A 13703-nucleotide genomic window follows, 5' to 3' on the forward strand; every position below is an offset into this window, starting at 1 on the left:
GTAGTCACTCAGCTGCTGCACACAGCAGACAGCCTGTTCTGTCGGGCAGGTGAAGATGTTGAGAAACCACTGTCTCCAGGCTCCCAGAGCAGGAGGCTGCCAAGATAGACAATTGACCACCCTCCCAGTGAGACGACAGGATTGCCCCCAAATCATTCTCTCGCGAGCTCTCTCCTTCTTGTCTGTCTGTCTTCCTCCTCTCTCCCCCCTCCCCCCCTCCAGTGCAGGACTCCACGTGGAAGCTGCCAACTCACTGTCCTGTGGAATTCCAAGGTTGGATTTCTCACTGTATCACCTCAACCTGATTGTTTGTAGGTTACTGGTCATTTTCTTTTATGTTTAGAAAGATCTTGCCTTTCTTCATTCCCAACATGATGAGTTTGCTAGATTTCTGTTACTGTGACAGTTTCTCAGATTCAATCAATTTTAAAGGAGAAAAGGTTTATTTTGGTTCATGGATACAGAGGTTTCAGTTCGTGGCCGCTTTGTCTTGTTGCTTTGGGGGTCTCTGGTGGGCCAGCACATCATGGTGATAGCATCTACTGAAAGCAGCTGCTCACCTCATGGTAGTCAGGAAGTGGGAGGAGGAGAAAGAGGGAGAGATTGGGTCCTAGTATCTCCTTCAAATAACCTGACTTCCTTCCACGAGACCCCACCTTGTGAAGGTTCCACCCCTTTCCACTAGTCTCACAGAGGAGGGATCCAGCCTTCCACACATGGACTTTTGGGGGATGTTTAGATCCAAGCTCTGCAACAGTTATTACTATGTTGGCACAGGCTTTAGGTCTAGCTTAGGAATGTTGCTGGCACTGTCTCTGCCTTGGACATCCGCCTAACTTATCTGAGACCTTGGTGATTTGAGTGTTTACAAAGCTTTCAGAACTGGAGGGAAGTTTTTGCCATTTTAATAGTTCCTAGTGAGCCGGGCGTGGTGGCGCACGCCTTTAATCCCAGCACTCGGGAGGCAGAGGTAGGAGGATTGCTGTGAGTTCGAGGCCACCCTGAGACTCCATAGTGAATTCCAGGTCAGCTTGGGCTGGAGTAAGACCCTACCTCGAAAAACCAAAAAAAAAAAAAGAAAGTTCCTAGTGCAATATCCATTGTGTATGTGTGTTTGGTGGAGGGGGGGGGGTGTCATTGGAATTGTTTCAGTAGCTTGGAACCCTGAAGAAAGGAGTCCACATGGCCTGGGCAGATAGTGAATGCTTGTCTTTTGTTGCTCTTGGCTGGAGGTAAAGCACCTGTCATGTTGGTTATGGCCTCTGGAATGGTCAGAGGGAGGTCCACGGAAGAGGAGTCATGGGTGCTGAGTAGTGGAACAACAGGAAAAATTACACAACGGGTGACTTTGACACCCATCGTTTTGTGTAGGAGGAAGAAAGAAAATAGCCTCTTCCTGAAGAAAGCTAAGATCTTGAGCACTTGCCCTCCCCAAGGTCATACAGGACATGCGCTGGAGCTGCTGTTTGTTCTCACGGCTTGGTAACCTTTCCCCGGGCTCCAGGGCAAGTCCTCTCTGGCTGACATCCTGACTCCACACACACTGCCAGGAACCTGGGCTCAAACTGTCCCCCGTGAATGACAGGAACCATGAGCATGGGCTACGTTTTGCCCAAGGAACGAGTCCATAAGTGTTACTTACCATCCCTCCCAGTCTTCCGTTCCTGATCATCGATTCATGGTAGTTTTTAGGGCTGGACTTTGCTAATGCAAATCCTTTAAAAATGATTTGAAGTGCTGGGGAGATGGCATTGCCGTTAGAGCACTTGCCTGCCAGAGCCAAGGGATCCCAGTTCGACTCTCCAGGCCCCACATAAGCCAGATGCACAAGGGGCCGCATGGATCTGGAGTTCATTTGCAGTGGCTGGAGGCCTCAGTGCACCCATTCTCTCTCTCTCTCTCTCTCTCTCTGTCTCATAAATAAATATATAAAATATATTTTAAAATGATTAGTAATCTGCCGGGTGTGGTGGCGCACGCCTTTAATCCCAGCACTCGAGAGGCGGAGGTAGGAGGATCGCCGTGAGTTCGAGGCCACCCTGAGACTACAGAGTGAATTCCAGGTCAGCCTGAGCTAGAGTGAGACCCTACCTAGGGGGAAAAAAAAAAAAGAGGTTAGGCGGCGTTCGGTGCAGCAGCTTGGTAGGATTGCTTCCTCCGGTGGGCATGCTCACAGTTTACTACTGTGCCCGCGTCTTTCTAATAAGTGGCAAAGCACAGGGTGGCACGGAGGCCCCGTGACGTGGCAGCGGGGCAGCATTGCGGCACCACCGTCCTGACCGGCGGGTTCTGTTACGTGCCATCCTTTACCTGGGCGCTCACACGAGCGCGGCGCGGCGCGGCCTGCAGGCGTCCGTCCTGCTTGGTAACCCGCTTTCTGCTGACTTACTGTTTTTTTCCCGCCCCCGCGTTACCTTTCCAAATATGTGAGCTGCATCACCCAGGAAGTTGCTTTTGGTGGGAGTCAACTGAAATGCTGTACGTTTGGAAATTGCCCCACTTCTGCTGGAGATGAGGTAACAAGCTCAGGCCTCTGTTTGTTTGCATATGAGATTTTCCTCTTCCTCTGTTACAACAAAAACTCTGGCTTTCATAGTGAGGGTTTATACCATATCCCCCAGCTTTGGGATAATTCTTCCTCAAATTCTTTTTAAGCAACGCAGCTTCCTGCTTAAAGAGGGCACACCATAGGCTTTATGTCTGCAGTGGGAATTGCTGAATCAGATACCTAGAACTTTTTTTTCCCACCGATTTGTTTTGAAATTATTATTTTTTTTTATTTTTATTATTTATTTTGTCTTTGAGAGAAAGAAAGAGATAGAATCCCGGTGCACCAGGGCCTGTCTCTAGCCACTGCAGTTGAAGTCCAGATGCCTGTGCCATCTTGTGCACATGCGTCACCTTGTGCATCTGGCTTATGTGGATTCTGGGGAGCCAAACCTGGGTCCTTAGGTTTCCCAGGCAAGTGCCTTAAGCACTAAACCATCTCTCCAGCTCTGAAATAATCTTTATTGGGAACTTTATTTATTTATTTGAGAGAGGCAGAGGGAGAGAGAGAATGGGCATGCCAGGGCCTCCATCCACTGCAAGTGAACTCTAGATGCATGCGCCACCTTGTGCATCTGGCTTATGTGGGTCCTGGGGACTTGAACCTAGGTCCTTTGGCTTTACAGACAAGCGCCTTAACTGCCAAGCCATCCAGCCAGCCCCGGAAACTTTAATATATGAATGTATTACAAATCCCACAGATGTCTTTATCCACCATTGCTTTTAGCATTCCCCTTTCCGTGAACTTCAGTTCACTGTTTGAGTCTATGTCGCACTTAACCTTCTGGTTGCTGGAATAAGCACCTGACCCGAAGCAGCTTATGGGAAGAAAAAATTTATTTCAGGCTCAGAGATTCCGGGGGAAGCTGCATCATGGCAGAAGGAGCTGGCTCACTTCACACATTCATAGCACAGAGAGAGAGAAAAAAAATCTGTCAGTGTTCACGGTTTCTCAGAATACACCTTAGCATTGGACTCACGATCTGCCTCCAGGGACACACTTCTAGCTGGACTCCACCTCCTAAAGGCCACCCTGAGACTACGTAGTGACCTAGAGGTCAGGCTGGAGTAGAGTGAAACCCTACCTCTTTAAAAAAAAAAATTGAGCAGGGCTGGCTTAGCGGTTAAGGTGCTTGCCTGTGAAGCCCAAGGACCCAGGTTCAATTCCCCAGTACCCACACAGGCCAGCTGCACAAGGTGGCGCTTGCATCTGGAGTTAGTTTGCAGCAGGTGGAGGCCCTAGCACACACATCCTCTCTCTCTCTCTCAAATAAATAATTAAATAAAATTAAAAAAAAAACTCAGCTGTGAGTTAGAGACTCTAGATGGCTTGGGTTAAAGGTGCTTGCTTGCCAAACCTGATGGCCTGGGTTCTATTTCTTCACTACCCATGTACAGGAGGCCCTGGCACATGCTTTCTCTCTTTCCTACCTCTCCCCCCTTAAGTAAATTTTATATATTGCCTTTTCGTGGTAGGGTCTTGCCCAGACTGACTTAGAATGGGCTATGTAATCTCAGGCTAGCCTCAAGCTCACAGCGATCCTCCTGCCTCTACTTCCTGAGTGCTGGGATTAAAGGCATGCGCCCCAATAAATATTTCATTAAAAATACCTGAGGTGGGCCGGAGAGATTGGAGATATGGCTCAAGGGGCTAAGGCCTGCCTGCCAAGTCTAATGACCCAGGTTCGATTCCCCAGTGCTCACAAAGTTGCTCATGGATCTAGAGTAAGTTGGCAATGGGTAGAGGCCTGGCATGCCCATTCTCTCTCTCTCTCTAATAAAAAAATATAAAAAGCTGCCTTTTCCCCATCTCCATCAATAACTTGTTGTTTATCTACATTCACTTACATACATATTTTTTAATATATATTATTTATTTATTTGAGGGAGAGAGAGAATGGGTGCGCCAGGACATCCAGCCGCTGCAAATGAATTCCAGACACATGCACCCCCCTGTGCATATGGCTTACGTGGGTCCTGGAGAATCGAACTGGGATCCTTTGGCTTTGCAGGCAAACACCTGAACTTCTAAGCCATCTCTCCAGCCCATTTTTATATATTTTGTACACTGCATGTTTGGAGAATTAGCTCTGGAAGCTCATACTCTGCTGTGGTTATGAAGGTCTCTGCTTTCTTCTTCTGGTAAGCAGTTGTGTTTTTACTCGAGAATATTCAGGAATAGCCTCTTGGTATTTCAGTTCTCTTACTAAGTTGAAACTTAATATTTGCTATTGAGCTTTGGCCTGTAAGTAGCATATTAATTACTATAATTGGCTTTTCAAAGTAGGTTCTCACTCTAGCTCATGCTGACCTGGAATTCACTATGTAGTCTAGGGTGGCCTCAAATTTATGGCAATCCTCTGCCTCCCAAGTATTGGGATTAAAGGCGTGCGCTACCATGCCTGGCTTTTTTTTTGTTTGTTTCCTAATTTTTTTTCCTCATTACAGTTTTGTCCTCACTTTTTATTTCCTTGTTGTGTCTTTCAACCTAGAAAGGACCCGTAACTGAGAGACCAGTAGAATTTTGGGAGAAGGTCTTCTTCAGTGTTAGGAGAACATTCTCAATTTAGAGAGAACCATTTGCTTTTGAAACAACCTGAGTCCCTCCCTGGTCAGGAGTTCCCCTTTCCTAGAATTAAGATTCCTGGAAGGATTAAACCTGAACCTGGTATTGTGGTAGGCTAGTTCAGCTCCCATTCAGAATTTACAAGTGACCCCAATTTGGGGCTTTGTCCCCTCTAGCCTTCACGTGGGTCTGCACTCTTCATAATCTCTCTTCTTGTTCCTTCTGTTAATCTAATTAAGTCTCTAACTTTAAAAGAAAAAGAAAGAATAGGCCAGAAGGTGAGAATTAAAGGTCTTTATAGGTCCAGGGCCAGCCTGGGTTACATAAAACCCTATCTCTGAGAAAGGAAGAACCAGGCAGTTTCCCATTTGTAGTGAAGTGTGTCCATATGCCATCTGGAACCCCATTAGGAAATGTGTGGACTTGAGCAATAGTGTTAGAAACGGCAGTGACCAATTTTCTGTTCTAAAAGAAAAATAGTATGGTCTTATCTACATGATTTTGATTGCAGAAACTAATCAAGTATTCTCTAAATTAAAAAAAAAATTAAAGAAAAAAGGAAGAAAAGCCTGGGTGTGATTGATAATGGTTACTGGCTATAATCACATCATTTAGGGAAGTTGAAGTTAGGTGGATCAACTGTGAGTTCGAGGTCAGCCTAAGACTACATATTGAATTCCAGGTCAGCCTGGGCCAGTGAGTTCCTGTCTAAAAAAAAAAAAGAAATCATAAAAAAAAGCTTAAAAGTATCTGACTTATTTTCTAAAATAAATTTTTTTCCCCTCTCTCTTCCCTCTCTCTTTCTGTCTCTTGATAGTGTCTTGTTTTAACTCAGGCTCTCCTTGAACTCACTATCTTGCTGAGGATGACCTTGAACTTTGGATCCTCCAGCCTTCACATTTCAGGAGTGTACCACCACGCCCAGTTCATGCAGTGCCTGAGATAGACCTGGGACTTCAAGCTTGCTAGACTCTCTCCCCAGCTTCTTGCTCTAGCCCAGGCTGACCTGGAATTCACTATGTAGTCTAAAGCTGGCCTTGAACTCACAGTGATCCTCCTACCTCAGCTTCTTGAGTGCTGAGATTAAAGGTGTATGCCACCATGCCCTGTAGAGACAGAGAGAATGAATGCACCAGGGCTTCTCTATCCAGTGCAAATGAACTCTAGACACTTGCACCACTTTGTGTGGGTATCAGGGAATCGAACTCAGGTCCTTGGGCAATTTCTTCAGCCCACACTTAACTCTTTATCTCTATCAGATACGCTAAGATTTGTTTAAAAGTTCATTTGAACAGAGTTGACCTGGAGAGGGTATGGGCCTGAAATTTAGGTATGACCAGCAGTCCTTTAAAACTGTAATTAAGAACTCAGGCCCATGCCTGTAATCTCAGAACTGGGGAGGTGGAGGCATGGGCATCAGGAGTTCAAAGTCATCCTCAGTTACCTAGCGAGTTTGAGGCCAGCCCAGTCTACATGAGCCCCTGGTTGTGGAGGGTCGTGAGGGGGGAGATAAGAAAGGTCTTGAGTGTCTCCTTCTTCTTCTTTTTTTTTTTTTTTTTCCGAGGCAGGGTCTCACTCTAGCTCAGGCTGACCTGGAATTCACTATGGAGTCTCAGGGTGGCCTTGAACTCATGGTGACCCTTCTACCCCTGCCTCCCCAGTGCTGGGATTAAAGGCATGCGCCACCATGCCCAGCAAGTGTCTCCTTCTTGTAAGGAGGTATAATTATTTTTTTTTTATTTGCGAGAGAGCATTGGTGCGCCAGGGCCTCCAGCCATTGCAAATGGACTCCACACGCGTGCGCCCCCTTGTGCATCTGGCTTACGTGGGTCCTGGGGAGACGAACCAGGATCCTTTGACTTTGCAGGCAAACGCCTTAACTGCTAAACCATCCCTCCAGCCCGTAAGAAGGCTCTTGTGCTGACTCAGGGCTGGGATTCTGGGGGGCGCAGGCAGGGCGTGGGTGGAGGTGGGAGGCTGCCTACTTGGGCGAGCTGAGAACGTGTTTTCTCTTCTGTTGTGCGCTCGCAGATGAGCCGAAGCTCTGGGGAGTTTGCACGTTCAGATAGATGCTGGTTTAAGACAAAATGAGAGTAGACACATCGAGGCAGGAAGACCCACTTAAGCCTACGAATTTGGGCCCAGGCAACACAAGATCTTTTCACTTCCACATAAAGAGAAATGGTTCTGTGGGCAAAGTGCTTGACCTCAGTTCGAATCCCCAGGACCTGCCTAAATACCGATGTGGTGGCACCTGTCTGTGATCACAAAACAGGCAAGGCCAAAACCAGGATTTCTGGGTTGTATTTGCTAGTTTTTGTCTAGCTAAAATCGGTGACTGCTGGATTCAGTGAGAGGTCCTGTCTCGACAAATAAGGTGGAGAGCTATAGAGAAAGACACTCTGGTGTTAACATCTGCCTTCCGCATGTGTACAAGTACACGCACACGTAGCGCACGCATACACCAAAATAAAGGTGAAGTATCCCGGGCTGGAGAGATGGCTTAGCAGCTAAGGCGTTTGTCTGCAAAGCCAAAGGATCCCAGTTTGATCCTCCAGGATCCACATAAGCCAGATGCACAAGGGGGCACATGTGTCTGGAATTCATATGCAATGGCTGGAGGCCCTGGCGCACCCATTCTCTCTCTCCCTCTCTCTCCCTCTCTCTCTCATTTACTTGACAGAGAAAGGAGAGAACTCCAGACACGTGCACCCCCTTAACCGCTAAGCCATCCCCCCAGCCCTTGAAGTTGTTCTTGAGCCCAGTGTGACTTTGAAATCCAGATCCTTCCGCCTTTACGTCCCAAGTACTGGGTTTATAGGCTGCACAGCTGTGCCAGGGTTCCCTGCATGCTTTCACAATTTATGAACTCTACAAGTGGATTGCTTAGAATACTATGGCAGTGTAAACCCTATGCAAATATTCACTGTGTTGTTTTAGAGTCTGTACATCTTTTCTTTTTTTCTTTTGTATATTTGACCTGTAGTTATGGAGGGCCGGCTATATGTTGGTAGCCAGGGCTGTTTTGAAGTAGTTAATAAGAACCAGCGGGTTAAGCCCTAGGAGACACATTTATTTCAAAAGACACCAGATAGCTGTGAATTCCTGTTGATCTGATCTGGATCACCCCTGACAGTAAAGAACAGCCATTCTCAGCATGACAAGTGCGCTTTTACCTTGGGACTGCTTGTTACAACCCAGTGAACCCCCCAAATCCACTCCTAGTTCTAGAAAGTAAATATTGACAACTTTGAGAAGTTGGGGGAGAGTGGCCTCTGTTAGAATCTCTTGATCTCTTTACATGTAGAAGGATGTTATGTGGCAGTCGGTGCCTAAGCCTAGATTCCTAGTTACAGGATTAACATGGTAGGAAAATCTGTGTACTCCCTGGCACAGCTCCTGTTTTGGTCTTGAGACAGGGGTTCATGAAAGGTGATCTTGAACTCCTGATTCTCCTGTCTCTACTTTCCCACGTGCTGGGGTTACGGCTGTGCACTACCACACTGGCTTAAATGAGGTGTGGATTTTTATTTATATATTTATTTATTTTGGTTTTTCGAGTTAGGGTCTCACCCTGGTCCAGGCTGACCTGTAATTCATTCTGTAACCTCAGGGTGACCTTGAGCTCACAGCGATCCTCCTACCTCTGCCTCCCCTCTGCCTCCCGAGTGCTGGGATTAAAGGTGTGTGCCACCACGCCCAGCATATTTTTATTTATTTATTTGAGAGCAGCAGAGAAAGAGGCAGAGAGAGAGAATGGGCACACCTGGGACTCCAGCCACTGCAAACGAACTCCAAATGTGTGCACCACCTTGTTCATCTGGTTTACATGGGTCCTGGAGACTTGAGCCTCGAACCAGGGTCCTTAGGCTTCACAGGCAAGCGCTTAACTGCTAAGCCATCTCTCCAGCCCTTCATAGGCTTATTAGTCAACATCATGTCAAACTTGGTCTTTAAACAGTTGTCTGGGTACAGGACATTCTTTCCAGTGTGTTAGAATCTTGGGGTTGTCCTCAGTGAACCTTTCCTTATTCCTTGTTCCTCTGTGGCTCAAGCCAGAAAGCCTTTGCTATTTCACAGGAATGACATTTCTGTTTCTCTTTGAACCATACACACTTGAGATCTTGGGCTTTGACAGTTGCATTCACCTGTGAAGCTCTCGCTGCAAGCCTCATATGAACAGTATGTTTTTGTTCCCTGCTGGCCCACTCTAAACCCTTACTTAACGCCATCACTTATTTTAATTTTTATTTACTTGCAAGCAGAGACAGATAGAGAGAATGTGTACCCACCCTGCGAACGAACTCCAAAATGCACGTGCCACTGTGTACCTGGCTTTACGTGGGTCCTGGGGAATCAAACCTGCTTCTTTAGGCTTTGCAGGCAAGCACCTTAACCACTGAGCCATTTCTCTAGCCTGAGTTTTACCTATTCTTAAAGTTAATATAAATGAAACACTGGTGGGGTGGAGCTGAGGATGTGGCTCAATGGTAGAGCACTTGCTTAAAAATCGTCAAGGTCCCAGGTTCAAGCGTGGGTACTGCTTTAGAAAAAAACAAAAAAACTAAATAAAATTTTGGGTCTCTTTTTCACAGAGTAATATTGCTAGTAACAAATCACATTTGATAATATGTTCTCCTGTGGTTTGTTCTCAGTTTGGGGATACTGACATAGAGTTTTGTTTGCTTTTTACCTCATTGCATATACAGTGTGGTCACTGTCTCTCCCACTTCTTGGCGCTGCATATAACCTGGAGCAAGCATCTTATTCTCTGCCTCTGTTTCCTCATCTGTAAAACAGTAGGTTGGGAAATCAAGATTAGGGTCAGCATTAAAAAAAAATAATGTGCGGTGACGCACGCCTTTAATCCCAGCACTCAGGAGGCAGAGGTTGGAGGATCACCATGAGTTCGAGGCCACCCTGAGTCTACATAGTGAATTTCAAGTCAGCCTGAGCTAGAGTGAGACCCTACCTCAAAAAAAAAAAAAAAAATAGAACAGACATTCACAGTGAATGGCATGGTATTGTACCGTGTGTGTGTGTGTGTGTGTGTGGAGAGAGAGAATAATGTGTGTGCATGTGTTTGTACTGTATCACAGGATGACAGATATTTGATGTTATGAGTTGTAGGCAAGTGAGCTTGCAAAGCGTGGATTTGTATGGACCCTCATAGGCAAAGTAGTTGAGCAACCATGAGGTTATTTCGTGATCCATACCTCAGCCCTCAAGGTTTCTAAAACAACAGCAGTGATGTTAACCACTGCTTATATAGTGCTCGGCATGGGCCAGGCATGATTTCAAAAGCCGAGTATTCAAAATCATATCTTCTGTACAGCTGTCCTCTAAAATGCTAATTGCCACTTTGCAAGTCGGAAAGCTGAGACCGTTGCAAACGCAGAGAGGATTTGCAATAAAGCTGGCAAGACTAGAGTCCTTAGTCTGAAACACTCTTCAGGGTGGAGGGGTGGCTTAGTGTTTAAGGCGTTTGCCTGCAAAGCCAAAGGACCCAGGTTCGATTCTCCAGGACCCACGTCAGCCAGATGCACAAGTTGGGTGCATGGGTCTGGAGTTCGTTTGCAGTGGCTGGAGGCCGTGGCGCACCCACTCATTCTCTTTCTCCCACCCTTTCTCTGTCAAATAAATAAAGATAAAATATTTAAAACATTCTTCATAGAATGGTAAAAACAAACAAGATGACTTAAAATATAACTGCAAATGCAAGTTAATAGCTAGCTAACTAATGCAATATTTCCCTCTCCTTTATTCCAGATATGAGAAATGAGTGTTGGGCGTCGAAGAATAAAGTTGTTGGGTATCCTGATGATGGCAAATGTTTTCATATATTTGATTATAGAAGTCTCCAAAAGCAGTAGCCAAGACAAAAATGGAAAAGGAGAAGTAATCATACCCAAAGAAAAGTTCTGGAAGATATCTAGCCCTCCCCGGGCATACTGGAACAGAGAACAAGAAAAACTGAACAAGCGGTACAATCCCATTTTGAACATGCTGGCCAACCAGACGGGGGATGCGTACGGGTCTTCAAACATAAGCCATCTGAACTATTGTGAACCTGACCTGAGGGTCACATCAGTCGTGACAGATTTTAATAATCTGCCAGACCGATTTAAAGACTTCCTCCTGTATCTGAGATGCCGAAATTATTCGCTGCTCATAGACCAACCGAAGAAATGTGCAAAGAAACCCTTCTTATTGCTGGCAATTAAGTCCCTCACTCCACATTTCGCCCGGCGGCAGGCGATTCGGGAATCCTGGGGCAGAGAAACAAACGTGGGCAATCAGACGGTGGTGCGGGTGTTCTTGCTGGGCCAGACGCCCCCGGAGGACAACCACCCCGACCTCTCGGACATGCTGAGATTCGAGAGCGAGAAGCACCAGGACATTCTCATGTGGGACCACCGAGACACGTTCTTCAACCTGTCTCTCAAGGAGGTGCTTTTTCTCAGGTGGGTGAGCACCTCCTGCCCAGACGCCGAGTTCGTTTTCAAGGGCGACGATGACGTCTTTGTGAACACCCATCACATCCTGAATTACTTGAATAGCTTATCCAAGAACAAAGCCAAAGATCTGTTTATAGGTGATGTGATCCACAATGCTGGGCCTCATCGGGATAAGAAACTGAAGTACTACATCCCAGAGGTCTTCTACTCTGGGGTCTACCCACCTTACGCGGGGGGCGGCGGGTTCCTCTACTCCGGCCAGCTGGCCCTCCGGCTGTACAGTGTAACTGACCGCGTCCACCTCTACCCCATTGATGACGTTTATACGGGCATGTGCCTTCAGAAGCTGGGCCTCGTTCCAGAAAAGCACAAAGGCTTCAGGACATTTGATATCGAGGAGAAAAACAAGAATAATATTTGTTCCTATGTAGATCTCATGTTAGTACATAGCAGAAAACCTCAAGAAATGATTGATATTTGGTCTCGGTTGCAAAGTGCTCATTTAAAATGCTAAAATACATACAAGCTAAAACTTTTCCATAGAAAGGCATATCTCGACAACTTCCATGTTGTGCTTGCATATTAGGCTAATTTCTGTGGGAGCCCATCAGAATTGCCTTCATAACTAGCATCCACGTGAGGGCCTCTAAGCCCTTCACTTCCGTCAGAGACCTTCATGATGAGGGAAAGCAGAAGATAGTTCACAGAGAATGTGGCAGGGTCATTCCTACTGGCTACTGTCAGTATTTTTAATTTTTCTCCCTTCTTATCCAAAGTCACAGGTCTCTAGAATTTGAGCATTGTTATTTTGCTTTTTCCCTTCTATATATACTATTCCTGTTTCCATTAGAATGACTGATTTATCTATATTCAGGAGATGATAAACTTATTGGTTGTCAAGATTTTGTTATACATGACTTTGGTGGCTTTGTGAGATGAAAGTACATGTATTGTCATGAAATTTGGGTAAATTTTAAAAATTATCTAGAAAATAGACGAATGTCAAATTTTCCTGTCACCCAACAGTATCCTCTAACATTAATGTAACTAGTTACAAAATGAGAATCACTGTACAACGCACGCATTCAGTTTATCCTGTGGTCTTATATGGTCATGACAGGGACAGAGGTTTCAGTTTTTTGTTTTTAATTTTTTTGTATTTGGTTTGCTGATGGTATGATAGTTACCTAATTTTAGTGTCTTTTTTTTTTTTTTAATAAAATCATGAGTATGATCCCCTAATAGCCAACTGAAGATTGAATAGGACCTGACAGCCACATGGTTTTGTGAGTTTTCAGTACGGGCCAGGTAAACATTTGTGACTTAGGAACTTCAGGTGAAACGATTGAGTTTCTTAAGTGGTTTGTCAGTTTAAAACTCTAGGGCTCTGTTCTTGCCACGTTTTCACATATTGCTTAGATATAATCATCTGAATAGTGACTGCTTTCTTCCCCGTCTCTGTGTAGAAGTGCCCGTGTTTTTATTTATTGTTAAGATCAAAGACCAAAACATTTTCTTAAATATATTTTGTGTAATATTTTATTTGTATACAGTGTTGTCGATGACATATTTAACTAGAGCATGATATTTTAAATGTTAAGCTGTAATATAACATAAAGTAAAGCTATTATTTTTGAATTTTAAATTTGCTTTTTGAGGGGTATGAACGACTTAAGCTGATAAAATTCTGCCAAACTATTGTTTGTATCTACTATCTTGTAACATGCTTTCTTAAAATATTTTTTTGTGTTTTTAGAGATGCAACAGTGGGTACTTAAAAGAGTGGAAATAAAGTGAAAGTATTTTTAATCATCATGTGTAATATGTAATAATCTTTCTCTTTTTCTTTTATATTTGCTTGCATTTTCCCCAAAGAGGACATCTTCCTCAGAAACTCTTATGGTATTATTGAGGTAGAAATCTTTCTGTCTCATCTTGGCTTTTACTGTTGCAGAAGTGCCTTTCTGGGGTTGGAGAGAAGGCTCAATGGTTAAGGTACTTGCCTGTGAAGCCTAACGACCCGGGTTCCATTCCTCGGTACCTACGTAAAGCCAGATGAAGAAAGTGGCGCATGCATTTGGAGTTTGTTTGCAATGGCTGGATGCCCAGACGTCCATATTCTTCCCCACTCC

General features: G+C 45.1%; 1 protein-coding gene across 2 annotated transcripts in view; it reads left to right on the forward strand.

Moving 5' to 3' along the window:
- Positions 1 to 13380, forward strand: part of B3gnt2 (UDP-GlcNAc:betaGal beta-1,3-N-acetylglucosaminyltransferase 2) — a 33631-nt gene extending 20251 nt beyond the window's left edge. For both annotated transcript variants that reach the window (XM_045137676.1, XM_004660097.2), the window contains exon 2: positions 10883 to 13380. In XM_045137676.1, the coding sequence (XP_044993611.1) occupies positions 10892 to 12085 (1194 nt within the window). In that variant the 5' untranslated portion in view covers positions 10883 to 10891 and the 3' untranslated portion in view covers positions 12086 to 13380. The remainder of the gene's footprint in view (positions 1 to 10882) is intronic.
- Positions 13381 to 13703: the final 323 nt, after the last annotated feature.

The sequence above is a fragment of the Jaculus jaculus genome, chromosome 18, assembly GCF_020740685.1.
Source record: "Jaculus jaculus isolate mJacJac1 chromosome 18, mJacJac1.mat.Y.cur, whole genome shotgun sequence".
Lineage (NCBI taxonomy): Eukaryota > Metazoa > Chordata > Mammalia > Rodentia > Dipodidae > Jaculus > Jaculus jaculus.